Here is a 27,658-nt window from a genome sequence, read left to right on the forward strand (position 1 = left end):
TATTAGGAATACCTCCCTAGTTAAGAGGGAATGTTGAATTTGTAACTATGCTCGGTCTTCATAATGTATATTTGGTTATTTGATGTAATTGAATTATGATTGTAATGCATATTTATAACAATGTTTTAAAACTCCGACTCCGACTCGGAAACAACCAAGGGTCAACACCGACTCTGACTCCGACTTCGTATCGACTCGATCTGTTTGATTTCAATGATTCTGTCGTTGTAAAAAATATATTAATTTTTTTTTTTTTAATTTCATAAAAAACATAATTTTAAAGATTTTCATTCATGTTTCCGAACACAAAGCTTTAGAATATAGATAGAAGACAACATATGATCAAAGTAGGCTCATGAATATATCCATTATATCAAAATGGCACCCAGTGCATTGTCCAATACATACATGATGATGATATAGAGATCAAAACAAAAACACATAACCAAGGAGGCTAGAAATGGCCTCTACAACAAAAGTAAACTGTGAAACATCACTAGTCACCACTGACCAGTACTACTGGCTACTGCTAGAGGAGCCAACATCATCTGTCTCAACCTCTGAATCAGAGTCAGACAGGGAAACCCATGTCTCCTCCTCATCACGATCTCCATTTGCAACTATAGTAGTGGTAGCACTAACAGGCTGTGCAACAACTGCACGTTGAGATAGACAAGATATGGGCTTCCGTCGTGGTTGAGCGGAGGAAGCGCTTGCAACTGGAGGACTTGGGGCTGGGCCTGAGGCTGGTACAAGTGGATCTGCATTCAACTGAACATTTTGTTCAAGTGATGCCACCGCTTGTAAATCCAAATCAAAATCCTCATCAGAATCAAATTCTGCTGGATGACTCTCCACTACCCAATTTGATGTTGGATCAATATCTTCTATAACACAATGGGATCTGAATCAAGTCTTTTGTTCAACAATTGGTTGCGTCTGAGGCAAAGGTTGTATTGGACATAGACTAGATCATTTAACCATTTTTGATCCAAACGGTTTCTCTTCTTTGTGCGAATCCTCTCAAAGACAGACCAATTGCGCTCACACCCAATAGCACTACAAGTTTGACTCAAAATACGAATTGCAAACTTATGCAATTGAGGACAATGGCTACCAAAAGCCTCCCATCATTGTGCTGCAAAAAACATAGTATTGTAATGAGTTAATTCAAGTTTCAACTTTCAACAAATTATATCCAACTTTCAAATTATAAATAATTGAACAAAATAAGTATTAAGAAATTGAAAATTGAAATTTTTGTTTACCTGGCTCATCTGCTTCCCTTGCAATCTTTGCTAGGTTCTTCCCAAAGGTACCTGTGGCTTTGCTGAAGGTTGTGATCTGTCGGTGTATCTCTAGCTGATCACACTCCAATGGGATCATGCGTTCAATGCAATCAATCAATCCATCTCTAACCTCTCCACTCAAAGCTCTTGCTGCCTGAGCTTTATAATGATATTGTGGGTTCAAAAAATACCCAGTTGCATCTATAGGGCGATGGAGTTGATTGTTCCATCTTTCATCAATGATTGCCCAAATGGGTCCATACTTAGCAACTTTATCTTCGTATGCCCTCTTTATTTGCTCCTTTGTTTGATCCATAGCCTCATAAATGAAACCCATAGCCAATCTTTCCCCATCCACCAACTGCAACATCTTAACCAGTGGTTCAAAAACCTTCACAATCTCTGCTGCCTTTCTCGAAAATATTTCTTCATTAACTTTCTTTTTCAATTCTTTGCCTTCCTATTTGTCATACCACTGGCTTTGTTTCCATTCATCACTGGAAAATATCTTTTGTAAGTTTCTATGTTGTGAAAGCATAGATTGCAATGTCAAAAAATGAGTTGCAAATCTAGTGATGGCAAGCCTAATAATATCCCTGCCCCTTGTGTGTCTCCTCATCAGACTCAAAATTTATGAATGATTGTAGATAAATTTTGTTATGCTTTTGGCATGATTTACAATGTTTTTGACCCATTTTAATTTGCCAATATCCTCAAGCATGAGGTCTATGTAATGTGCAGCACATGGGGTCCAAAATATGGTTTTGTGTTTTTCCTCTAACAGTTTACCAACAAGAACATAGTTAGAGGCATTATGTGTGATGACTTGAACAACATTAGCCACCCCCACCTCCTCAACAACCTCATCCAATAGCTGAAACAACAATTCTCCATATTTCACCTTATCAGATGCATCAACTGATTTTAGAAACATGGTTCCCTGTGGGCAAAAGATAAGAAAGTTTATGATGGTATGGTTCCTTTGATCAGTCCATCTATCTGACATGATGGTACATCCTGTTCTTGCTCATGAGTCTTTGAAATACTCATTAATGGAGAAAATTTCTTTATGCAAACGATACCCCCTTATCTCATGCATAGTAGGGCCTTTGAATCCTTTTCCAGCAGCGAATATGGCATCAAACATAGGCTCATAATATGGTGAACGGGGTTGGTAGCCATCATTTTTTGTATACTCCCCTTCCTCCCAATTTCAACCTCTATTTCTTTTTGCCTAGCTTTTTCTTCTTTAAACTTCTCAAAGCTATTTAACAACTCCATCCTAATCTCCCCAATTTGTGGTGATTTACATGGAGTAATTTGGCCTCTAATCCTTGCCAAGTGTTGTTTCAGCGTATTAATGCCCTCAGGACCATCCTTAATTTTTCTATGCCAAAATTTGCAATGCATTTGACTATCAACCATTTCAACATATCCCAAGCAACATATTTCACTCTAGATGCCATTTTTTGACTTGGAAATGAAAGGAAAAATTATGAAAATGAAAACAAAAAAAATAGCATTGCTTCAATGTTCATTTCTTTCACAAAAAACACTCTTTTCAATTTCCAGATTTGCGCGAAAAAATAAATAAGCAAAAACAGATTTTAGAAGTGAAAAAAGAAATACCTCCAGGCACACACTGGTTGCTCAAAGTTGCTCCAACAAACCAACTCCTCAATGCTGCTCCAATGGCTGCCCAAAAAGCTCCTCACTCTTGCTTCAATGCTTGCCTAAGACTCCTCACTGCTGCTTCAAAAACAAACTCCACTACTCTTCACAAAATCCTCACTCAAATGCAATGAGATGGCTATGAGGAAATGAGAGGGGTTGGGTAGGTTTTATAGGGTTTGGGAGAGGGAAATGGACCCCATAGAACCCAAAGGCATATATGAATGGGCTTTGGGGTCCGAGTTGGCTTGATAACACGGCCGAACAGTTCTAGCCACCGAGTCGACGCGGTCTTGCTTTGACTCGATTTGACTCAACTGTTTTGGAGTCGGTTTGGCCGAATCTTAAAACAGTGATTTATAAATGCTTGGGTCAAAGGAAAATTTATTTTGTGTCAAAGTTTCATTGCGACTTTTAAAAGATGAAAATTTGAATTTTTGTAATGTAAACTTTGGCTCCAAAAGTGACAAGTCAGCTTCCCGCCAAGTCAAGTCAGCTTTGGCTAAGAGACACGTCTATTCACCCAAGACATACTGCTATATAAAGGCAACACTACCTTCCCCATTGGCGCATTCACATTCCCTCACACAAGACAGTTTCTAGGAAAGTGGGCGAAGGACAAGAACGACAAGGAAGGATGAAAACAAGGTCAAGTTTTCTCTCTTCTTTGTCTCTAGCAACTCACGCATGTGGAGTAATCTCTCTCTGTGGTTCTCATTTTTTTGGGGCAACTATTGCAGGGGGCTGAAATTTCTGGGTTACTGGGGCAACTGTTGCCGGGCCGAAATTCTGGGGCAATTGGCTATTGCAAGAGGGCCGAAATTTTGAAGTACAGGATCAAGAACGAAGTGTAGGATCAAATTGGGTGACTTGACTTGGAGGAGAAGAACAAGTTTGATCATAGGTCTAGGTGTGCCTCTCATTGAACAAGAAGAATTTCTCTATTGAAAAGGTTGTTGGGATTTTCCCCGTAGTTGGTTTTCCTAGGGTAATCTTGTCTTCTCTTGTGTGTTGTAATCTCTATTGTTCTACTGTTCTTTATGGTTGAATTTCTAATTGCTGAATGATATATTGGAATAAGCTAAAAGAAGATCTACATCAAAATTAATTATCAGAATTTCAGAAATATTGTGCTAACCCTAATTGCACTAAGAAAATCAACACAAGGGAGTTTGAGATGAAGGATATAGGGCTTATGCACTATTTCCTTGGATTGGAGGCTTGATAGGGTGATGGTGAGATCTTCTTAGGACAGGGCAAGTACATGCATTCGTTTCTCAGGAGGTTTCATATGCAGGATTACAGGACCATGGCGACACCTCTAGTCACAAACTGGAGGAGGTGGATGCTAGTAGAGCAGAGCGAGTAGATACTACAGTATATAGGTAGTGTTGAGATTTGTAGCTTGGGAGGTACTCCATAACCCTGGGTACTAGGATTTTGTGAGTTGGCACCACAAAGCTCTTTGTGGGCTCAGTACCGAGGAGGTGGGCTGTGCACCCAAGGTTGTGGGCGTGCAGAGCAGCGCCGGGCCAAGCAGTGTAGGGCAGTGCATTTGATGGCTGGATAGTAGCGATGGTCAGATGGATTGCAGATGGAGTTCTCCCTAGTTGAGAGGGAGTCTTAAAATTGGCAACTAGGGCCAAACTCCATGAGGGTCACCTCATTTATGGCAATTGATATTTTTCCTAGATTCCTCTTGTCGAGAGGTGTAGGATTGATCTAAAGATCATCCGATTCCGACAAGTATTTATGGAGATATGAATTATTTGTAATTACTTGACAAATTGTCAAGGTCAGCCAACAGTTAATTGTGTGGCACACATGCCCATCGTTGTATATAAATAGAGGAGAGGTTGAGTCATTATTTCATCTCATCATGTCTTCTTCCCTCTCACTCTCCTTTCTTGTTTGGGTTAATGCAGAAGCAGCCAAGTGGGAGAAGAAGGACGCAGCCACAAGGAGGAGGACACAGCGAGGAGAAGGACGCATCAAGGAAGGGACGCCGGTCTGTTCTGCGTTGACCTAGGGTGTAGCTAGCAAGCAAGGACAACGTTGACCAACAAAGAGCCTCCTTTGACTGCTGCCTTGTGTGGGGAGTCTCCCTCAAGCAAGCTGCAAATCAGATCTGTTGTTTGGAGGGCTGATTTGACCACAAAGTGACCAACGCAAATCTGGTTAGGGCTGACCGCAGGGCTGCCTGAACATTGACCAGATTTGACCATGTTTCTTGAACTGTTTCGGGTGTCCTTTATCTTCGTTGAAGGCTGGGTTGTCTAAGGTTGATCCTAGACTATTTGTGAATCATTTGATTCACTTTGCAAGTGCTGGTTAGGGCATCTCTTATTGCTGTCATAAAAATTATAGATCTGATATACTGTACTATTTCTCTTTGTTGAACTATTGAAGATTAAAGAAGAATTGATCAAAGGGTTTCCTCGCATTGGGATTTGTCCCTGGCTAGCCACCACATCTGGTGTCTCTTGTCTTGGCTTGTTTTCTGTCGATCTTTTAATGTTCTATCTACACTTTACTTTATTTTTATGTGATTGCTAGCTAATAAGAAGAAAATAAGTAAATTTCTCTAAGCATAAAACATACCATAATTGAACACTAAAGAACAAAGAAACAAAGTCGGTGCAAGGAGTCGCAAAGGTATCTTCTTGGGGTACTTAGATACCTCCAAAGCATATCGTCTCTATGATGAAGTGAATAAGAAGTTTATAATATTTAGAGATGTGATCTTTCTTGAATCTTCCAAGACTAACAATGTTGTTGAGCGGTAGCTTGATCACTTTGATAGATTCACACATGCAAAGTCTTTTCAAGGGTTTGATAATGAGATTCCACATCTTGAAGTGGTGATCCCTATACTGGATCAATTTGTGGAATCTCTTTCTGAAGCACTCTCTCTCCCGCATGAAGCTCTAGTCAATGATCAAGATGACACTTTGAGTGATGTTATTGACATAGTTGGAAAGCTAAACCTTGATTCAACCCCATCTCAGTCAACTGAGCAACCCGGGCCATCTTAGAAAGGTCCTCCAAAATGTCTGACAAAGACACTTGAAAGTGTTCGTCTTGATGAGGTTGGAAAGACATGAACAAGAAGCTCTGTTAGACAAAATGGAGGTGATGTAGACGATCTTGATTCACCTATTGATATGGATGTTTCTTATGATTGTGAACTAAAATTGTCAACAAATTTCGAACCATCTTCCTTCAAAGAAGCCACTTCTCATGATGAACCGAAAGAAGTGTTGCAGAAAGAATATGATGCTTTGATAAAAAATGGCACCTACAAGCTGGTTGATCTTGCATGGGGAACCAAACCAATAGGCTGCAAGTGGGTCTTCAAGAACAAGTATAAAGAAAATGGCTCACTTGATAAGCATAAAGCCATGCTTGTGGCAAAAGGCTTTGCACCGAAGGAAGTGGTTGATTATGAGGAGTCTTTTGCCCCCATAGCAAAATGGGCTACCATCTGGACACTTTTTTCCTTGGCAGCTCAGAACGGTTGGAAAGTCCATCAAATGGATGTAAAAACTGCTTTCTTGAATGCAAATATGAAAGAGAATGTTTTTATGTCCCAACTAGAAGGATTTGTTGTGAAGGGTTAGGAACACAAAGTATTCAAGCTTGTAAAATCCTTCTATGGCCTCAAGCAAGCACCGCAAGCCTGGTACAAGAAATTGACTGAGCATGTTCTGAAACTCAATTTCAAACATTATGACATTGATGATGCAACTTTATTTGTCAAGATAGTTGGCAAAACAATTGTATATTTTGTAGTGTATGTAGATGATCTTTTGATGACAGGGAACAATGAGAACTACATTGCATCCATAAAGAAATAACCGAGGAAAGGTTTGGAAGTGACAAATTTGGGCTATGTTCACTACTATCTTGGTATTGAGGTAACCGAACATCTGAAGTTTATATTCCTCTCTCAGAAGAAGTACATTGGAGATCTATTGAACAGGTTTGGCATGGCTGAGTGCAATCCTTTGACTATTCCTATGGAACAAAATTTAAAGCTCACATCCATTGAAGCAAAAGAATTTGAGGATGCAAAAAAGTACAAATAGCTCGTAGGAAGTCTCAACTACTAGACTATTATCAGATCGAACATTTTATTTGCTGTTGGAATCTTCTCCAGGTTTATGCAAAAGCCTTGTGAGGGTCATTCGTTTGTTGCAAAAAGAGTTCTAAAGTACTCGAAGGGAACTCAAGACTTTGGACTCAAGTATACACAAGTGGGTGACTTCAGCTTGACTGGATGCTCTGATTCAGATTTCGATGGAGATAAAGAAACTGGAGTATCTACTTCAGGCTGCGTTATGAATCTTGGATCATGAGCTGTCTCTTGGAGGTCACACAAACAATTAGTTCCAACGGAGTCCACAACTGAGGCAGAATATGTGGCAACAACTGAAGCAACAAAGGAAATTGTGTGGATCAGAAATCTCTGGAGGATTTGCAGGAGAAACAAGTGCTTTCAACTCCTCTTTTGATTAATAACATTTGTGCAATAAAGTTGGCCAAGAACCCGAAGTTACATGATCGAACCAAGCACATTAATACAAAATGTTATCTGATTCGACATCATGTTGAGGCCACGACAATCCACCTATGCCATTGTTCCACAATGCGCAGAGTGCAGACATCTTTACCAATGCGCTTGGAAGGGAAAATTTTGAAAGATTCAAAATTATGCTTTGACTCACCAACATCCCTTCAGATTAAGGGGGGAAATGTTGACACCTAATCTTTGGGATTAAGAAATCCATGTAAATATTGTAAATAGCAAAATAAAAGAAATTGAAGATGAAGAGACATTGGGAGATGAAACCCAATAGTCTCTCTCTCCTTGTATATATCCATGCATTCTTTTAATGCAAAAACAATTGATTCGTGGAGTTACCCTCTTGGCTTGAGAAAATTGAACATGCCAGAGAGATGAATGCCATGCAAGCTAGGCTAATCCAAATGGAAAGAAATCAAGCTCAGAATATGCAACCTAGAAATAATAGCACAGGTACCAACAATGCATGGCCAAAGAAGGATCTTAGACGTCCTGATCCACATGAATCTGCAAATATTATAGTTTAGCCTTTGTCCTTTTGTAAACCCTACCAAAGTTTCCATAACGAATAATCTTGTGCTGTGGCAAAAGGTATATTAAATGGCGATCTCATGACAACAAAGGATCAATTAATATGTTTGGAAAATAACATCCCTTGCCTTTAGAGGATTGGATATAGATTATTGAAAATAGTCGTAATGTTAAGACTCTCAATCCTTCCAATATAAACAATGTTGAAAATGAGAAAGAGTTATTGCCTGAAGAACAACCATATCAGGAGCATATTTTTGAAATTACAAAGGAAGTTACCTCTAGTCTTCCGGAACTAAATATTGATTTAGGAGAATGGATTAGCAATGCAAAAATCTCTTTACCCATCTTTGAGATGGTCAAGATCCTTTCTCAAAAGACCAAGATCTTGGATGCTGTCAAGACTCCTCAAATAAAAGGTACCCTGGATGAGCATCAACCTCCCTTGTCTTATTTACCATTCAATGGGTTTGTTGAAGTTGAGAAAGTTCCAAAAAAGGTGTCTTGTCCCAAAGACCCTCAGAATGAGCTCATTATGAAACATCAAGCATAGGAAACTATGTTGTCCTGTCCAATTCCATAACCCCGTTGGAACATGAGGTTGAATCAAAGAGCCAGATTTGGTACATGAATTTTGATGGTGCTAGCTCCAAGCATGGTTTTGAGCTAGAAGATGTGTTTTCTCGCTTAGCCTTGTCTCCCTTTTATAAGATTTAGTTATTGGCCGAATCCAAAGGTCTAATCTTCAAGGTGGTTGATGGTTGAGATTTGTCTAATTCACTAATGCAAATAACTTTTGTGTCTCATTAGATTAACTTGCTTTATGTTATAAAAGTCAATTACTTTAATAATTGAAGTAATTGCTAAGGTTAAAGGGTAATTAGATGACTTGCACACGTCTAGTCACTTAGACTTGTGCAAAAGTATTGGTCTGAGCTACAAACATCAACAAACTATCCTCCAAGCCACTGTAAAAGAGTGGAGATATGAAGAGACGAAAGGGAGAGAGTACAAGGTATGCCAAAGCTCTCCTAAGCTTGTGAAAAAATATTTGAACTTTTTTTCCATATGTTGCATTCTATAGGATCTAATGACACAATAGCAACAAGATTACTCTCCAGGGATTTGAGCGATTGTTGAGGTGAAATCTTTTTCTCCGAAGACCCAGGTATAACATTTTATATTTGCTGTATCTTGTTATGCTATTAATTTTTCCTATTCTAGTTGGTAAATTGCTTGCAGAAATGTTATGCCAGTTGAAGGGTTTTATCTACCCCTTTTGAAGCCCGACACTTGCTTCTTCTCCTTGTTTTTATTTGAATTCTGGCCTGCTTTTATATGGTCTCAAAAACTTTTGAGTGGAGTTCTAAGTAGAACTTATGGAGTCTTTAGCTTAAGGTTGTGAGATGCTTGTTATTTCATTAATGTAATTGTGAGGAATATTTTATTCATGAAATAAAATATTGAGATTTGGTCATATCCTTATGGCGTTATTATGTTCCTTTTAATTTTTTGTTCTTTATTTGACTCTACTTTATAGAAGAAAATTACAAATTGAAATTATTTAAATGATATATTCAATGACAATAGATTATTTGGTGTAAGGTCCTATTTTGCCTAATATAAATCTATTTTAACAATTATATCAACATCCTTGATTTGGCTTGAGTTTATCATGAAGCAACATAGAATTTGAAAATTAAGTATAGAGGAATACTTGAAAAATAGCTTGAAGACAATTCCAATTTGCTCCCGCTCTTGTTCCGTTACCAAAAGATCAAAACCACCCAACCAAACTGGGTACAACCTAGGTACTTAGTTCCAAAGTGCGACTGAATTGACGCAATCTGGTCCCCCGTGCACAAAAACTTAAGAACAATTGAAACTCTTCCTCTCAGTAAGCAAGACTCTCAGAATTTTCCTCTTCTCAGCTTCCCCCTTCCTCAAGATTTTCTTCCTCCTTTTATTTCTCTGCCCACCGCCTTCCTCCCATCTCTGTGTCATTGTTTTTGTTACGTGTAACTTTTATAAAATCAAATCTCATTTGATTTTATGGATTTTATTTGAATACGTAGGATTTGATTTAATTAAAGTTTATATTATTTTAATAAATTAATTTAGTTTATAATTTTAATTAATTTATATTATTATTTTATTAATTTTAATTTTAAATATAATTTGTAAATTAAAATTAACATTTTCTTTTAGTTTAAGGGTTTATCATATATATATATATATATAAGGTGGTATACATATTACCTACCTAATTTGATATATTCATGATATTCTGGTGAGGTAGGGATTCATTTCGATAATTAATTCATTACTTTAATTTATACATTTCCCTGTAGTAACCAACATATATATAGTGCAATACATGCGGGTCCACACATACGTAGCTATCGTATGGAGGTCGCGTATGTATGCTAATATTCGTATTTTATTTATAGTTGTAGGTGGGTCATTAGATTTGGTTCTTTGCTACTTAAGTTTTGATATTTAGATTTGTAGATTTCTTTTAGTGTTTTTTTGTTTTTTATATTTTAAAAATTATTTTTTATATAATCTTAAAGCAAATTAAAATAGAATGCGTTTCAGACTTGGGAAGACATTTATTATTGTGAAAACTTTGAACCATATTTTCCTATTCTTTTTTTCCTGGTAATGAATCTTGGGGGAAACCTCCTGGGCACTTCCCATTCTGAGGATGGTACCTAGGATAAACCCTATATTCTTCAGGGCACAAAGTTAGGTCAACAACTCGTGAATAGATCATATAGAACTCATCAACAACTGACCCTATAAGAGAAAATATGTCAAAAAGTGGGATTTGAATTTGGATGGTGAGAGTAACAACTTTTCCTCATAACCACTCGAGCTACACCCAATTGACTAACCATCTTCTTATTCTTTACCCATGTTATACCTTTTGTAAAGAAGTCAAAAGGGTTTAAGAGGACTTGCGTTGTGTGTTCAAAAACCATTTTGAGCCACAATACCTACCAAAGGTTCATAGAAACCCTTTAAACTTTATATGATAGTGCACCTTTCCTTGCTTCCAATAGGTTTCTATTTCAATTGAACTCTAGCAGTGTTCTATTAGGCTCAGGTTTAGCACATTCGTGGTGGTGGATGACAATTGCTCCTCTTCTGATTCAGATGCTAGCCAGGATGCTGCTCTCTCTCGATCTCTGTTGTCTTGGCTGTTGTCTAGATCGATCATTGTGCAAGATTGTCCCCAGCAGTTATTTTTTCTCCTCTTGGGGTATTATCTACTTTACTTTCTAGGGTTACTGCTTTGGGTTCCCTACTCCTTTCTTTCTTTCCTTAACCTTAGATTCTAGAATTGCATAGAAGATGCTATAGGCACTCCTTTGTATTGTTGTCAAAGGTTGTACTTCCAAATCCCTTTGACCTATTTTGGTCATTTGTGGACATTAATATAATTTCATTTCATTTTTAAGCACACAATTTGATAGATATAACTTGATGGGTCCATTGATATTCACACTACTATCAATCATATTTAGCATATTAAATCCAGACAGTTACCATTTGCTTTAATGCATTAACTCATTTCTCTATATTACAATTTGTATGCAAAAAATTGTAGAGAATTTAAACTCACATTTCTCAATATAACTTGTTTTTGCTTTTTTTTTGATGCAGAAAATGAGAGGAATGAGATTTCATTTGGGTTTAGTAATCACTGTAATATTTGCAATTAGTGTAAGTGGTAAGGGCCAACTGCATGATTTTTCTAATGGAGAGTTTGATGTGCGCCAATATCTCTCCACTTCATCCAGGTATTCCATTAGGTTCATGTAATTTTAAGCTATTTTAATGGTTTTTGTTAATTTCTGTAATGGTCTTTATTTACTTACTGAAGATTGATTGAATTCATTCCAACCTCCTCACAACCACTTGAGTTTAAAGAAACAAATGTTGATGATTTTTTATAGAATTTCTTAATAGAACACAGTAACAATGGAAAATATCATAAAACTTTTCTGAATCGAGGCAATTAATGCAACTTAAAAAGTTTAACCTCTTTCATAGAATTTTTTTGGATCTTATTCATTCTTAGGGTTAAGAAATATGATAAAATGGCAGCAATGGTGGATGATACTTTACCTCCTAACAACCCAATCGACAAGGCAATCCAAGTGAAAATATACGAAATGTGTGCCAATAAGTTTCTGCCCCTTAGGGCAATCTTATCATGCATAAATCAGACCTGAAATTCACTTACAGTAAATCTGTCCTATCTTCCTCAAGATTACACTTAACAATTTCAGCCTTAATTTATGTCAAATCAGAAAGACATACAAGTGTCGGAAATTACCAAACCATGAATAAAAATATGTCTGAAAGTCAAATCTGCAATAAAACAATTTTGGACTGCTGAAAACTTAATTTTGTGTGTGTGTGTGTGTAAAGGTGAAGTTCATGTACATACCATGGCCTTATCCCCAGGCTGGTACAATCCTTTATCTCTCCAAAATCCAAGATAGTGAAAACTAAGAGAAATCGTAGCCAACACTAAGGAGGTTCAACGAGCAAGCGTCACAGTAACAAGTCCTTCAAGGCAAGATGTTTCATCTTCTCCACTCCTCAACAAGTACAATCTAGGATTTAATCACAAAGCTAAATCTATAGCGTCTCCAACAGGTGAAACCCTAACTCTAGTATTTATGATGCTCCAATTCCAAGAAAACCTATCGCCTTCAATACAAGAGAGAGAAACTACAAAAATGAAGAAGAAGGGGAGGGTGTGGAGAGACAATAACCCACAAGGGAACAATTGCTAAGGTGACAATGATCAATGATCCCATTGTTGCCCTTAAACTAGAATACTTAGTGAGCCTTTGCACTAAGGTGCTAGATTTTGCAGTAACACTCCCCAAGACAACTAGAACGTACATAGATGGAAGAAACCAATGCAGTATGACTAGCATATCTCTTAGGAGGTATGCATGCTCTCATTGAAGATTTGGGCACTCATACGTGCTCGTGAGCCTCCTCAAATCTAGAATGCTCATACAACTTCCCATTGGAATGAATGTACATTGTACAAGTGCCACTAGGTTAGCAAGTAACTTGTAAGGGCTGCCTTTTCTCACTCTTCTAGCCAAACCCCTTGTTGAGAAATCAATACAAGTAGATTAGGGTTTGATTCCTCTTTCTTGATAATTACTTGTGAATTATGTTGGCTTCTTTTACTTCTTTATTATCTTATCTTTCATCAAGCAATTACCATATTATGTGTGTATGAAGATCACAAAACAAAAGACACAAGATCTAAGCACTATGCTAGGGCAAATCCCCCTCCCCCCCCAAGGGGAAAACCCAATCAAAAAATTCTCTTCCTTCAATAGTATTCGTTGAGACTCTTCAACCTAGACAAAGACCAAACCTTCCCTCCACACCAAGTTAGCCTTCCAGATCTTCGACCCCTTTGCAACAACACTTCCACCCCAACAACTTCGACTATGCAACAACTTATGACATTAGGTGGCAACTGACAGCAACAACACTTGGAAGACTTCAATCTCCCAAACTAGGGCATGAAACATACAAAGAGTAGCTCCAAAACTTCGTTTTCTTCTTCTCCTTAGACTAGACCCAACTCACACTTCCTTTAGACTCCTTTGACCCACTTCGCACTTCTTCATCTTCCTTAGAGATATCGAACTAGCTTGAGATGAGATGCTCCAAATGAATTCGACTTCCTTCTATTTATAGGCTCTAAGTGAGGTCAAATTGGTGCCCTTAGGCCAAATTGGTGTGGAGGTTACATAAATTTTATTTGACTCAATAGTGAATCTTTCTACATGATTCAAAAACCCAAGAAGGGTCTCTTGAAACGTACAATGACTCTATAGACTCAATATTAATCCTAGGAGTCCGCAATGGGGACTTTGGCTAATATAATGATGACCTAAGCATGAAACCCATGCTTTAATAAGTCATTGATACAATAAAAATTCTTTTCTTTATTCTTTTGACAAGTACATTTCATGATGACTCAAATACATTAATGAAGACCGAACCTAGTTACATTTTCCAACACCCCTTGAACTAGATGGACTATATTCATTGATGGTGCATTGTTGACCCTCAAATGCAACTCGTACATATATTATATAAGAAATTGGAAGAAGATTCTTCTTCAAATCAAGAACTAAGAAAGCATCACTCAAGTGAAGAATATCACTTGAAAGCATTTGGAAGGAAATGGAGCCAACTCCTCTCACTACACAAGTAACATCATCACTGAGCTCCACAATCATGCATCCCTCTTGCTTTCGAACCTTGTTGAATAATTGTTGAAGAAAGTGTAACTAGGTTCGGTCCTCATAATGACATGATCCTTGTAAATAATGTAATAAAAGAGAATAAATTATTTTTGTATGCCTTGCTACATGGGTTACATGAGCAAGAAGTGTCATAGGTCAAAAGATTTCTTCTTGATGTCTTTAGGATTTTATTATTATGTCAAAGAGTCAAGTCATGTATGAAGAGGCTCTTCATGAACTTATGTAAATTGTATTCAAGCTAAAGCAAGCCCTCCAAGACCAAGAACAATCCTCCATTAGCAAGCTCAAGAAATCTGCAAGCAAATCAATAAGGAATACATCATGTCGGCTCCAAAAATGAATTAAATACATAATTAAATGTCATGTTGGCTTGGGCAATCCTCCATTAGCAAGCTCAAGAAGTCTGCAAGCAAATCAATAAGGAATTCATCATGTTGGCTCCAAAAATGAATTAAATACATAATTAAATGTCATGTTGGCTTGGGCAATAGACATGTCGGTTCATGTATTCAAGTCAGCTCAATATAGGAGGCACAAACGACTATAAATGCCGTCTAGGGTATCTGCAAATGCCAAGGACAGAACTCACATTTCTCTCAGAGATTTTGTATGTATAGAAGGAGCAGATCCGCATTGCATTAGAGCAAGTGTTTAAGGGTCTGACTGTACCTTGGATGGGTATAAGGTGCAGGCAGACTAGGTCTTGTGTGGATACAAGGAGCAGGAAGGAGACGTCGCATTACAAGAAGACAGTAGATCAGGACTACGAATGGAATGGTATCGCTGTAATCTTCGCATGGGTAAACAAAGGTACAATCTCAACATTATAGTGAAGAGTATTCGGTCTCCTAGCAGCCTCAACATATATGCATATATACATGTATCTCGGTGCTCTCACAACAGTGCATTATCTAGGCACTTATTCCATACGCAGTCATAGTCTAGGCATCATTATGAGGAGAAGGGTTACAATGATAGAGTCTCAGCATCACTACAGTAGATCTCGGTGCAAGGAGATCTTAGCCTCGGTGAAAGTGCAGACACAGTCCTAGTCTCATGGTAGAAGAAGGATCTTAGTGACTATCACTATCTCAGTGTAATGAGAAGGAGCAGGATCACAACCTCTGCATAATGAGAAGGAACTGTACCATAGCCTCGACATAATGAAAAAGGAGCAGTGACAAGGATCATCTGTCTCAACATGATGATGATGGAAGGATCTTATCATGGCACACATTATCTCAATCTATATTAATGTATAGTCATGATCCTATCTCAGTCATGATCTTGTTCTTGAAGATCATAATCTTGATGAAGGTTACAACAGTAATGAAGATCTTAATGGAGCAGTCAAGATGTAGCAGAGACCTAACTGAAGGAGCAGTCGTAACAGAATTGTGATGATGATGATATCAGCAGTGACAGAGAAAAGGATTAGTGTCTTGGTCTTGGAGTGGCGTAGCAGGTCAAGGGTCCTAGTCTTGGTATTCGTCAATTGGAATCTCTATAAGAAGAATTTGTGCGGGTTTTTCCTCTCCAAGAGGGAGAGGTTTTAGCGTTGGAAGAGAGCCAAATATTTTGTGTTCTTATCTCTTTGTTTTGATAGCAGTTTGATGAAGTAATTACACACACTAATAATAACAAGAAGATCAAGCTAAGAAAAATTGTAACAGAACTTCACAAATTTGTTATCATGCTAAGAATCACCTTAATTCTGAATGCCCTAGATTCTGCAACAATAATGACCTATCATATGTCATACATTTTGAAGCTCCATTATCCATGATTCCATAGACCATCCAACAATATACACAGAGTTAGAAAACAAATGAGAGGTTCTGGAGAAGCTAGTATCAAACTAGGAGCATTCGTCTTGTAAACTTGTTGCTATCCTAGCTGCAATTTGTTTTGCTCCTTTACCCTTTTGCTTTAATGGACATTGCTTGGCATAATGTCCCACCTTGTGACGATGGAAGCACATTGCCTTACTCAAGTATCAAACCCCTCCTTGTATTTGTACCTTCCTTCTTCTTGTATCCTTTCTTACTACCCTTCTTTGTCTTCTCGATGAGACTAATCACATCTACTTCCCCTTGTGATTTGAACAATATTGTAATTTGAATTCTTATTGCACTAGATCAATCCAAAACTTTGGAAATGGAAACTTTGGCAAGGTTTCACGAGTAACGAGCACAAACACCCTAAATAGAAGTCATCTAAGAAGGAACAAACCCATTCAATGGATACCAACTTCCAATCCTCCACTTGTGTCATAGTTGTGGCCAATTGATCCTTAAACTTAGTGATCTTGGTCAAGTAGTCGACTCTAATAATTGTCTTGCTCTTACTAGTGACTGAAAACTAGTTTCGCAGTAGCATTTGTTGAGAAATAGAAGAGTTTTGAAAAATATCGTCCAAATCTCCAAAAATGTCCTCACTTGTCTTCTTTACAATGTACGAAATGAAATGGTCCTTTATTGAATCAACACTGATTCTCTTAGGCTTGGCTTCCTTCTTTTGATGAGTGTATAACTGTTGTGGTGGATTGGTAGGTTCTGGAATAACTTTCTCAACACGATTCCAAAGGTGGGCTTCCCCCATAAGTTTTGAAACCACTGATTGAAAGCTCCAAATATGTCCTTACATGTCTTCTTCTCTGCAACATGGGAAATGAAATGGTCCTTTAATAAATGAAGAATTATTCTCTTAGGCTTGGCTTCCTTCTTTTGATGAGTAACCAATTGTGTTGGATTGGTAGGCTTTAGAGTCGATTTCTCAACATGCTCTTAAGGATCGACTTCTGCCATATGTATTTACAATCTAAGCTTCCGAGGAGCAAAATTGGAAGCTCCATCGAATCCATTTACTGAGAGTCATCTTACATAGCATGAAGCAATCCTAAGTACACAAGTCAACAATATATGAAATAGGTAAAACCCTTGCTAGGGTCTTGTTGACCATTTACATGTCAACAGTTCCAAGCAGTAGAGTACACAACAGTGGACAAATGTTTTTAAGTCATTGTAATGTTCCAAACTTCGATAAACAATGATATATAAAGAAAAATCGATTTACAACATAAAATTTTAAACATTTAGCAAATACTCATAAAACTCCAGAAGTAAGAACCAACTGAGCCATTTTATTAATCCAGTGGAGGAAGTACAATAGTATGGAGAAATTCACTTGGGCTTGCCTCAATGGCAAGCGTGACATAACCCAGGTGATAAGACAATGATATCAAATGTTGATAATGACTGCTCCTCTAATGCTCTACGCTGCCCAGAAAATTGCATTGTTGGCTGGAAAGGAACTGCTAGAAACCCCACCTCCGGTGCTCAGAAAATGTTGCAAAATTAACCCCAAGCTCCTTGACCAAAACCCACAAAACCCAAAAAGGGTCTAGTTTGAATCCAACCTCCCAAAATCGACCTCCAAGAGGCCCTACACCTTCCAAAACTGCTCAAGAACACGGTCTTCAAAGATACCAACAAAATCCTCCTCCAAGGCTTTGGAAAGTAGCAATCTCCTCCATAAGTGCTTCCCTTAACTCTCCTGGCAAATATCAACCATAATAGCTGAGATTCCACCTCCCACGTGTGCACAATGTGTTGCCTCTCCGTTGGCCCAGGAAGTGCATAGTCACATTCTATAGGAGCTCTCTCCTCCAGCTCCAAAACTCACGAAAGTGGCAACCAAACACCTATGCCTCCTTTCCAGAATTTCTCCCGGCCAGAGCTACTCTAGAAGATGTCACAATCACAACTTGACCTCCCTTCACTGTGTCCTCCAGAAATACGCACCACCTGGAGATGACGAGTGCAATTGCTGGAAATCACAACAAAATCCTCCTTCAAAATAATGTAGATGAACCTCTCTGGCACTCGAAGTCCCTCGAAGAAAGGGTGAGCTCTCCGCTTGAAGAACTCTTGCTAAACAGCAAGTGACTCGGCTAAGCAGCTCGAGCAACCAAAGAGAAATTCGATATGCCAAAGATGATGAAATGAGGAGAGCTGCCTTCCTTTTATAGATTTCGTGGAGCACTTTTCCCTCCATCGTGGGCCCCTCACTTAACCATCGACTTCCCCTCATGCAATTCGAACTAGGGAGTGCGTATTCTCCTAGTGTGGGTGGCCCCCACGTATAACTTAACCACACCAAAATAACTTCTACTAAAGTCTAAGCCTCCTAATAAAATCGAATGGGCCCCATCACCTCCAAAATTGGCCCCAAAATGTAGTGATTAATTTTGTTCCAAATTAATTTAGGAAGGGACATTACAATCCTCCCCTCCCAAATGTTGCTTGTCCCCAAGCAACTTCAATGCTGGATGCTCAAGTATGTGCTCACCCTCCCAAGTAGCATCCTCATTCGGTAAGCTCTTCCAACGCACCAAGTATTCTCTGATTATCCTGCTTCTGAGCTTCCTTTCCCTGGTCTCCAAGATGGCATCCGATTCTAAAACTAGGTGCCCCTCATCATCAAGTGGAGGCAACTCCACAACTGCTGTAACCTGTTGCCCCAACACCCTCTTGAGGCATGAAACATGGAAAATATTGTGGATCCTGCTCCCTGGTGGTAGCTCCAACTCGTAAGCCACCTCTCCAACCCTCCTGATCACCCTGTAAGGCCCAAAAAATCTTGGTTGTAGATTTTCGACCCCTTCTACTTCAGAGTGGACTGCCGGTATGGCTGCAATTGAAGGTACACCAAGTCCCCTTCCTCGAAATGCCTCTCCACTTGATGGCTGTCAGCGTACATCTTCTGCTGATTTTGAGCTGTTTGCAAGTTATCCTTAAGAACCTTGAGGATATCTTGGCTCTCTAGGATCCAATCTTTGGCCTTTGGGGCCCGACTGTCTCCAAAAACAATGTCAGCAAAAGACAAAGCATCATAACCATATAAAGCACGGAAATGAGTCATACCAATGGACATATGATGTGTCGTGTTGTAACAATACTCTCTGAAATGTAGCCATCGAATCCAAGTCCTCTGCTGCCCTGTCACATAGTTCCTGAGATAGCCCTCTAACCATTGGTTCACCCTCTCTGTCTGGCCGTCGGTCTGTGGATGATAACTGGTGCTCGGGGTGAGCTCGGTGCCAACTAGCCTGAAAAGCTCCTGCCAAAATCCCCCCATGAATCGGCTATCTCGATCACTGACTATAGTCTTAGGGAGTTTGTGCAGGCGAAAGACCTCCCTAAAGAACAACTCTACCACCTGTGAAGTTGAATATTGTGTTAGAATGGCAAAGAAATGTGCAAACTTGGTCAGCCGGTCAACCACCACAAAAATACAATCCTTCCCTTGTATCGAGGGAAGTTTGGTGATGAAGTCCATAGAGATACTCTCCCATTTCCCCTCAGGGATGGGAAGAGGCTGCAACAGTCCTGCTGGATGTTGAAGGAAGTGTAACTAGGTTCGGTCTTCATAAATGTTCTTTTAATATTTGTACTTATTCAAGAAAACTTAAAAGAAATATTATTTTATAATATATGACAATGAGTTTCTTGCTCATTGTAGTAGGTCTAGCACATGTCAAAGTGCTATAGGTGAATCAAATAGTCAAGAGAAAATATTGAAGGCCTTAAGGGCATGTTACACTATGTATAAATATATGTTAAAGTCAAAGGGAAACCTCCAAGCAAAGTCAAGTCTACTCCTAGGCAAAGGCACCTTCAAGAAGTTTCTTCAAGCATGCTACACCACCATGGAAGCTATCCGCAAACTACTCAACAAATCCGCCTACAATCTGCCGTCAAAGACGGCCTACAAGTAAGAGGAGTCTTGGTGTAAGAGGAATCACAATAATGGATGTGTCAATGAGAGGCTAAAGGGTGATTCCCGAGAGGCCTATTCGTAAGAGAGACTCAATTGTGTGGCTTTCTTGCTCGGAAAGCAAGGTGATAGGTTCTCTAGGAAGCGCTAAGAGGATTCTCGAGGCTATGCTTTGGTAATGTATCTTGTAAAGATGATTCCTAGGCCCATAAATCCTTATGGAGGCTTGGTCTTTATGTAATTTTTGTGGAGTTCGACTTGTAAAGTTGTGGGACCACACGGGACCAAGTGGACCCAAAATTAGGTCAAGGAAGTGGAATTGTTCAATCAAGGAGAGGCTTGACTTAATTGTGGAAGGGAAGAGGATCAACAGACAAATCTTTTTCGGGTAGAATACAATGATCCAAATGAGTTTACTAGCCAAGGGAACCTAGGGCAAGAAACGATCCTTGGGGTAGGGCTTGCAATATCTCGAGATCCCACTGTCAAAATTTCATGAATTTTGGAGGGTCGATAGAGGAAACCATAGCACAATAATGGACAAGAGATTGAAGTCTTTTGATGGCTAGAATGTGAGATAAGTGATGCCCTAGATGACCTACGGAGGCTAGGCCTAGAAAGAGAAGGAGAGGTGAGAGAAATATGCATTGAAAGTGATCACCTATGGAAGGACTATTGCCTTAACCTTTGGGAGAGATGGGGTCAGGAGAATTTATGGTTTGAAAGATGTTTACCCAATCAAGGAGGTCTTCAATGAACTTCGCATGGCATTAGGGCATGAGAGCAACTGTTTGAGATCTTTATGTTTCAATATGCAATAATTCAGTCAATATGTATTTCAACAAAATAATCTCTAGGAACATTCACCCATCCATACATGGCCTATGCAATGATGCAACACTATAAAAGATCAAAATTTCCACAATTTTGCATGGAAAGCAGTAAATTTCAGACTTGTATAGCGAAAATCCCATTAATATTCAAGTGACAAAGCAAACAACAAGAATAAGCATGAAAAGATTACTTACATGTACAAAAGAGTATATCCAATAATCATGTTATGCCAATAATGAAGCTCCAAGACAAGAGAAATAGATCCAAACATCAAAATTCATCCATAACATCCAAACTCGTCCTCCAAAAGGGAATGTGAAATTCTCAAGAGCTACTATATCACAATCGAGGTGATGATGATGAGAATGAATCACCTCACTTATATTTATACTTCACTAATGAGTTCGATTTTCCTAATTTGGCCTAATTGAGCCACAAATAATAAAATAATGTGCCATAATAACATCCGTTGGTGACAAGCCCACCAACATAGTTCAATAACGTAATAATAAGCCTCTCACGAGGGTCGAATGATCAATAAAGTGAGTTGTTGGGCCTTTAAGGAGGACTAATGAATTCCAAAATGTGCCATGATGTGAAAATGAACCTCAAACATAGTGGACAAGGGGTTAGCCCCTTGTTCTCCAAGTAAAACCCTGTGGTGCTCCCAAGTGGTTGTGGGGGCACAAGGACATCCTCATGGGTCTCCAAGTGAAATGAAGATGCCTGTAAACCATGTGTAAGGGCTAGGATGATGACATAAGCCCTCATCTGGACCCTAAATCGTTTGTCAAGTGTGTGGTGCAAAGTATGGAGCCGACTAGGCATGGTGAACCAGGTGCATCATCCTCATCCAAAAGGTGGAACACGAGCATTCGATGAGTTGTGTAAGGGACCCATGAGGTACTCTCTGCTATGGTGGAGGCGCATGGCTCTTTGTGTTCACCCTACAAGTACTAGTGTGGCCCTTTAGAGGGATAGGATCCCATATAGGGAGACCAAGCCCCAAATGGAGACCCACTTGCATTCTTGCATAAGATCCGATGCATTCCCTTGCCCACCAATAGAACAAATCATTAGAATAATCAAGTAAAAGAGCTTATGAGTAATGGAATCAATGGGGCACTTCATGGTGTCATGCCCTCCCATAGTAGGCTTTGGCATGTACAAGTGCCTCCAAGCTAAATAAAGGGGTTAATCAAGGACCTTATTCGGTGGTTTTAACCTCTAAAGGTGGTGACATGTCCATGGTACATCCCTCAAGTGGTAGGTGGCAAATGATATGGTGATGGAACATAATGGGGATTACGGGAATCATCTAGACCACATGTCATGGTACATGGGTAGCTATAAGAAGGGAAGCCCACACCTAGGTATATGAGTGTAGGAGGGAGAAAATTGTGGTACATGAGTTATCCCGACCTTTGTTTTTCCACCCTTCTTCATATGCCTTTTGCCTTAGATTTTTCTTCATAATTTCTCGGGGCTCCAGGGGATGAGGGCATGTTGTGTAATATATAGCAATGGATAGCCCTTGAAGGTGGGGCAATTCATCGCCCACCAGGGGTTGGGACAATCATGGGTTCCTTAATGATGGAGGGGGCTCATCTAGGTCCCATAGGAACCAGGGTGATGGCCATGGATAAGGGGTAGAGCTCATGCTTGGCTTTTGTTGACGTGCTAAATTTGTATGTTCCAACCATATTTTTCATTTTGTGGTACATTTGCTGTTGAAAGTGGCCAAATTATGATAATTCTTTTCTTTTTAGGTGCATCAACCTCCGAAGCATTGTTCAAGGTCCGACCCATGATGTGGACAAAGGGAGGGGGAGGCTAACCCTATCTGGACCCACTAGACATTTGTGGACCCAGATGGGAAAAGAGATGAATGGGGCTAAAATGAGTGGGAGTAATGTATATGGTGTTGGGAAGCGGGACCATGCAACCAATTTTGCGTTTCCCATGTTGTGCCAACCTTAAAGCTAATGGCCAATAAAGGAGATCCCATAGGACTAGGATAAAAGGCTAGCCATGGAATTGGGCAATGGAGACAAGAGTACAAACCTAGTCCACTCTTTCCATTGAATCCCCCCACCAATCCATGCCCAAAAGTGACCATGACAAGTAAGGAAAATTACTTAACTACACCAATGAAAAGCCATACCTTTGGGGTCGAGAGGCCGACCTTCAAGCATGCAGTCATAACAAGTGGGCGAGGGACCACATGGCTAGTTCAGGTGGCAGAGGTAATGGCACATCGAACTATCTGGTGGCCGCAAGGGGTTGTTGGCTGCCGGTTGAGGACAATCTAGGAGAAAATTTTTCTCCTATATACACTACCCATAGGTGGTGGGTAACATCTGTCTCCAACTGGGACATGAGCTGAGATGCATGAAGCTACTCAAACAGGAGGTCATGAGGACACCAACAATTTCTTGGTACTGCAAACCTACTATTTGCACATATCAAAGACCAAGCACAAGGGGCAACATGTTTTTGTGGTGTCTTGTGATCACCCATGCTTAGTATTAGGCCATAAAAATCAACAAGTAAAATGCAAATTTAATCTAAATCTATGTTGTATGAGACTTTTAGGAACTCGACTTTTCGGGCCATACCTGTACTCGAAACTCCGAAACTTGATAGAAACTTGACTGAAACTCGACCATCATGTTATCATCTAATAGAGCTAATATAGACTTCGTCTTCCTTCTAAATTGTCATCTATGGGTCTCATTTGTCTTTTTTCTTGCAAGATAGTGTTAATCACTTATATATATATATATATATATATATATATATATATATATATATATATATATAGATATATATATTCGACGATTCAACCGACGTTTCAGAAACTTTGAAATGTTTCGGCTCTTCGTGCAACTTGGATCTAAATGCAACTAATCTATTATGAAAATATCATATGATGTTAGTTCTAATAAGAAAATGAGCATCCAATGCATCCTACTCTAACATGCATATATTACAATGTCAAGTGTGAAAAATCGGCTACTTGATTCCTACTGCAGTAAACTGATTATATTTCACCTACTTGTTAAATTAATTGAACAAGTTACTTGCAGGGTTCTATGGAAAATACTGAAATACATACACTGGAGCCTACACCAAAATAAAACTGTGGAAACAAAATACAACACAGGAGAGAATTAAACATCACACACATCTACATAGTTATTTTTGGACAATGTCCTCGGAAAAACCCAATGTAGGAAAATCGGTGCAATAGTTGAGGGTTTTATTATTATGCAGTGGTAATTTTGAGTACAATTCGTTGCCCTATTGGCTATCCGATACAGAGAGAGACTGGACAAAACAAAATAGTGAGATGATCTCATCCCCTCACTGGAAGATCCGACTCTGATCTGCTGGAAGTGAGCCTTTGCGTCCCTTCTGCGTCAGCCTCTGTGCAAAACGGCGTCAACCCCACGCAGTATCTACGCCACCTTTGTTGGGCACTGCGCTGCTCTTCCTTATGACCCTCTGCTGGCTAGAAACTTCAGCTCTCAACCTCTTGGTCTCACACCTTGATTCCCAGCTTCTGAAACTCGATTTCCTCAGCCGAAATTCGATCTCCCTTCAAGCTCTGCGCTGCCACTACGTCAGCTCTGCGTGGCCCAACATCAACCTCTCTAGACGTCGTTTTGCCCTCTCTGCCTTGTACTCTCTAACCCAGGAAAATTGCCCACTGGATACTATCCCTGCCCATCATTGCAAAAGATCACTTCGAATTTCTCTCCCGACAATTGATGTGCTTAAGAAATTTGATCTTCTGATCTCCACTCGATGTGTCTTCCAAATGCCGATCAAGCCTCTTCTTATAATCCTTCTGTTGTGAACCAACGACCCAGATTAGATTGTAATTAATGGCTAAGATCATTTTGGCTTAATCCTCGTCTTCTTCTAGAAGTTTCACCCATAGTTAGATTAATACCTTTTAATTATTTTAATTCCATAAGTTTAGACTTAGGTACCCATTAAAAATAATTAATTATTTTAATAAAACTGTCTTCGGGTGGAATTTCCCAAAACGATATCTGGGTATTGTGGAATGCATGTGTCCAAGCATCCTTGCAAATTTTGAGGCTTAGAGCACATCCGATGCTACCAGAAATCAACACTCCTCTTAGCGAAGAATGTGCTCTAGTAATGCAACCTGCTGAAGCATCACCTTGTTCTGTAACATTTCCCTCTGCTCTGCTGATGTCTAACATCACTGCCCACTAACTACTACGCAAGTGCTGCATCTGTACTGTTGCTGACACTTCCACTGCCAACATTGCATCTGTACCACAACTCCCTCTCAAATTCTGCATTCATGCTGCTGGTGGCACTGCCACTGCCAACACTGCATCTGCACTGCAACGTTCTCCAACTGCTGCTGCTACTGCATCAACAATGGAAAAGCATCAAAAGTTACTGAACTGGTGTTCAACATGATGGATTTGTCGTTTGAGTTCTGATTGCTGCTAGTCTCTGCGCTGACCCTTTGAAGCCTCTGCGCTGTTGCTGACTCTGCTTTATGCCAACTGAATTGCTGCCAACTCTAGGTCTGCGCTGCTCAGTCTCTGGCGCTCCTAGCCACTGCACCTGTCACTCCGACACTCCTCTGCATCAACTAACTCGGTCCATCCTGCTACTACTGATCTGGGCTTCCGTAGCAAGGTATTGAGAGGTGGACTCCTCAAGGATCCTGCTCATCTGCAGTTCTTTCAAACTATAGTTCTATATCACCCCACCTTTGGGTGATCATGGCAAACTCCTCCTCGATCTGTGCGGATGCAACCTTCGGATCATGCTTCTTGTCCTTGTCCTTCTTCTTGAGAGGACACTGTGTAGTGTAGTGACCAAATTCACCACACCGGAAGGACTTGATTGTCGAAACATCTTCCTTCTTCTTCCTTTGCTCCTGCTGCCCCTTAGATGCGAGGGCTACATTCTCATCTTCCTCCTTGGGCTTCTTTCCACTGCTTATGCTGCCATCAAGTTTACACTTGACCAAATCCCTCCTCATCTCTTCTTGCTGAAGAGTGGCCCACATTTCTTCCCAATCTAGCAATTTCTCCTTGCCCAGGATGCTCTGGACAAATACTTGCCACCCTTCTGAAGCTGAGTTCAGTGTTAGCCTCACCATCTCGGTAGGCTGAGGTGTTGACTCCACAACTGCCATCTCGTCTCGGGTTTCCTGAAGCTTTGCATGGAACGGATCAATGCGTTCCTCCTTTTGCATCTGCGTGGACAAGGCATCCCACATCTCCTTGGCAGTCCCTTTGCCTGAGATGTGACATACTACATGATCCTTCACTCCGTCGAGGATCATCTGCTTGGCCTTTGCCATCTCTCCCTTGTACTTCTTGAGCGGATCAGGATCCGCAGGCTCAACTACCACACTGTCGACGTGGATCTTGAGAAAATATTTATCTAGAAGGCATGACATCCTCGCCTTCTAGATCACATAGTTGGATGCACCATCCAACCTATCCTGATCTCTCAATCCACTGGTTGCCATCTCTGCCAATCAAAAAAGTCGAATGATGTAATATTCCTAATTAGCCCAGCTAATTGGAATATTCGATTTTGCCAAATTTTGCCTTCTATAGTTATTTTGTAAATAAAAAAGTGAGAAAGGGGGACATAACTCACTTTTAGAATAAAAGTCACTTCCTAGTAGCACAACATTGTGACTTAAAGGGAGAGCCAAGGGGGCCAAAAGGGGGACGCAGAAATGGAGCCCACGCAGACACATGGAGGGATTGCGCAGGAGGGGAGGAACACGTGGCAAAAGGGGAATCATGCAGGAGAAGGTGAGCATTGGGATTGAGAGAGGCAGAAGCTATAAAAGAAAGAGGAGCCCCCTCATTTTGATCATTCAGTTATGTGCATTTGTGATAGTCGTTTTTGCTTAGAGCATGCTGGTTGTTTAGCTAGTCTACAACATTGTTTAGTGCATTGAGTGTCTCCGTTCAAAGATCTCACCCTTAGCCCCGGGGGACTTCGAGTGCCGACTCGAGCAAGGTATTTTCCTTGGCATTTCAATAGCAGTATCTTCAGCATTTCAACAGTGGTTTTATCAGTGTTCTGGAGGACTGCGCAGCACTGGGAGAGGGAAGCAATTCTTTTTGGGAGCAGTCTGGATTGAGGGTTTGTGGAGGATTTGAGCAGAGGGATTGAGCAAGAGATCAACTCTTGCATATTGGAGGAGTTTGGCAGAGTTCTGGGCTGAGTTTCGGAGGGTTCTATGCAGTGGCAGCGCAGAGCAATGAGGAACTATGCAGAAGCCCAAGGGGGTGATTTTTCGGGGGTCGGCCATTCTAGGAAAGCTTCCTGGGTTTTTCTGGGTTTCTTGAGTAAAGTCCGATTCCAGAGTTTCAGCTTTTTTTCTGAGGAGGGGAGTAGTCCCAAATCCTCATGTGATTTCTAGCAGCAGCAGCAGCGCAACAATTTTTCCCAGAAGCTTGGACGCAGATCAGAGAGGGGCCATTCCTTTGCTATTTTGAGTGTATTTCTTCACTGCCTTGTGCAAGTAGAGGTGCCATCTTCCTGATCACCCTCCTGTAACTCATATTTATTTACTCATATGTGTAAAATGTCTTAACATACTCTCTGCATTTCTTGTGTATTTGTTT

General features: G+C 40.0%; 1 protein-coding gene across 4 annotated transcripts in view; it reads left to right on the top strand.

The window, feature by feature from the left end:
- LOC149259102 (histidine acid phosphatase family protein) overlaps window positions 1–27,658 on the top strand; it is a 364,966-nt gene that overhangs the window by 50,914 nt on the left and 286,394 nt on the right. For 3 of the 4 annotated variants that reach the window (XM_089417454.1, XM_089417462.1, XM_089417448.1), the window contains exon 3: window positions 11,746–11,882. The exons of the other annotated variant lie outside the window; for it this stretch is intronic. In XM_089417454.1, coding sequence (XP_089273580.1) covers window positions 11,749–11,882 — 134 coding nt within the window. In that variant the 5' untranslated portion in view covers window positions 11,746–11,748. The remainder of the gene's footprint in view (window positions 1–11,745; window positions 11,883–27,658) is intronic. 4 annotated transcript variants of the gene reach the window in all.

This window comes from Pinus tabuliformis, chromosome 6, assembly GCF_031772625.1.
Source record: "Pinus tabuliformis cultivar Carrire ecotype Pingquan chromosome 6, CPIR1, whole genome shotgun sequence".
Classification (NCBI taxonomy): Eukaryota; Viridiplantae; Streptophyta; class Pinopsida; order Pinales; family Pinaceae; genus Pinus; species Pinus tabuliformis.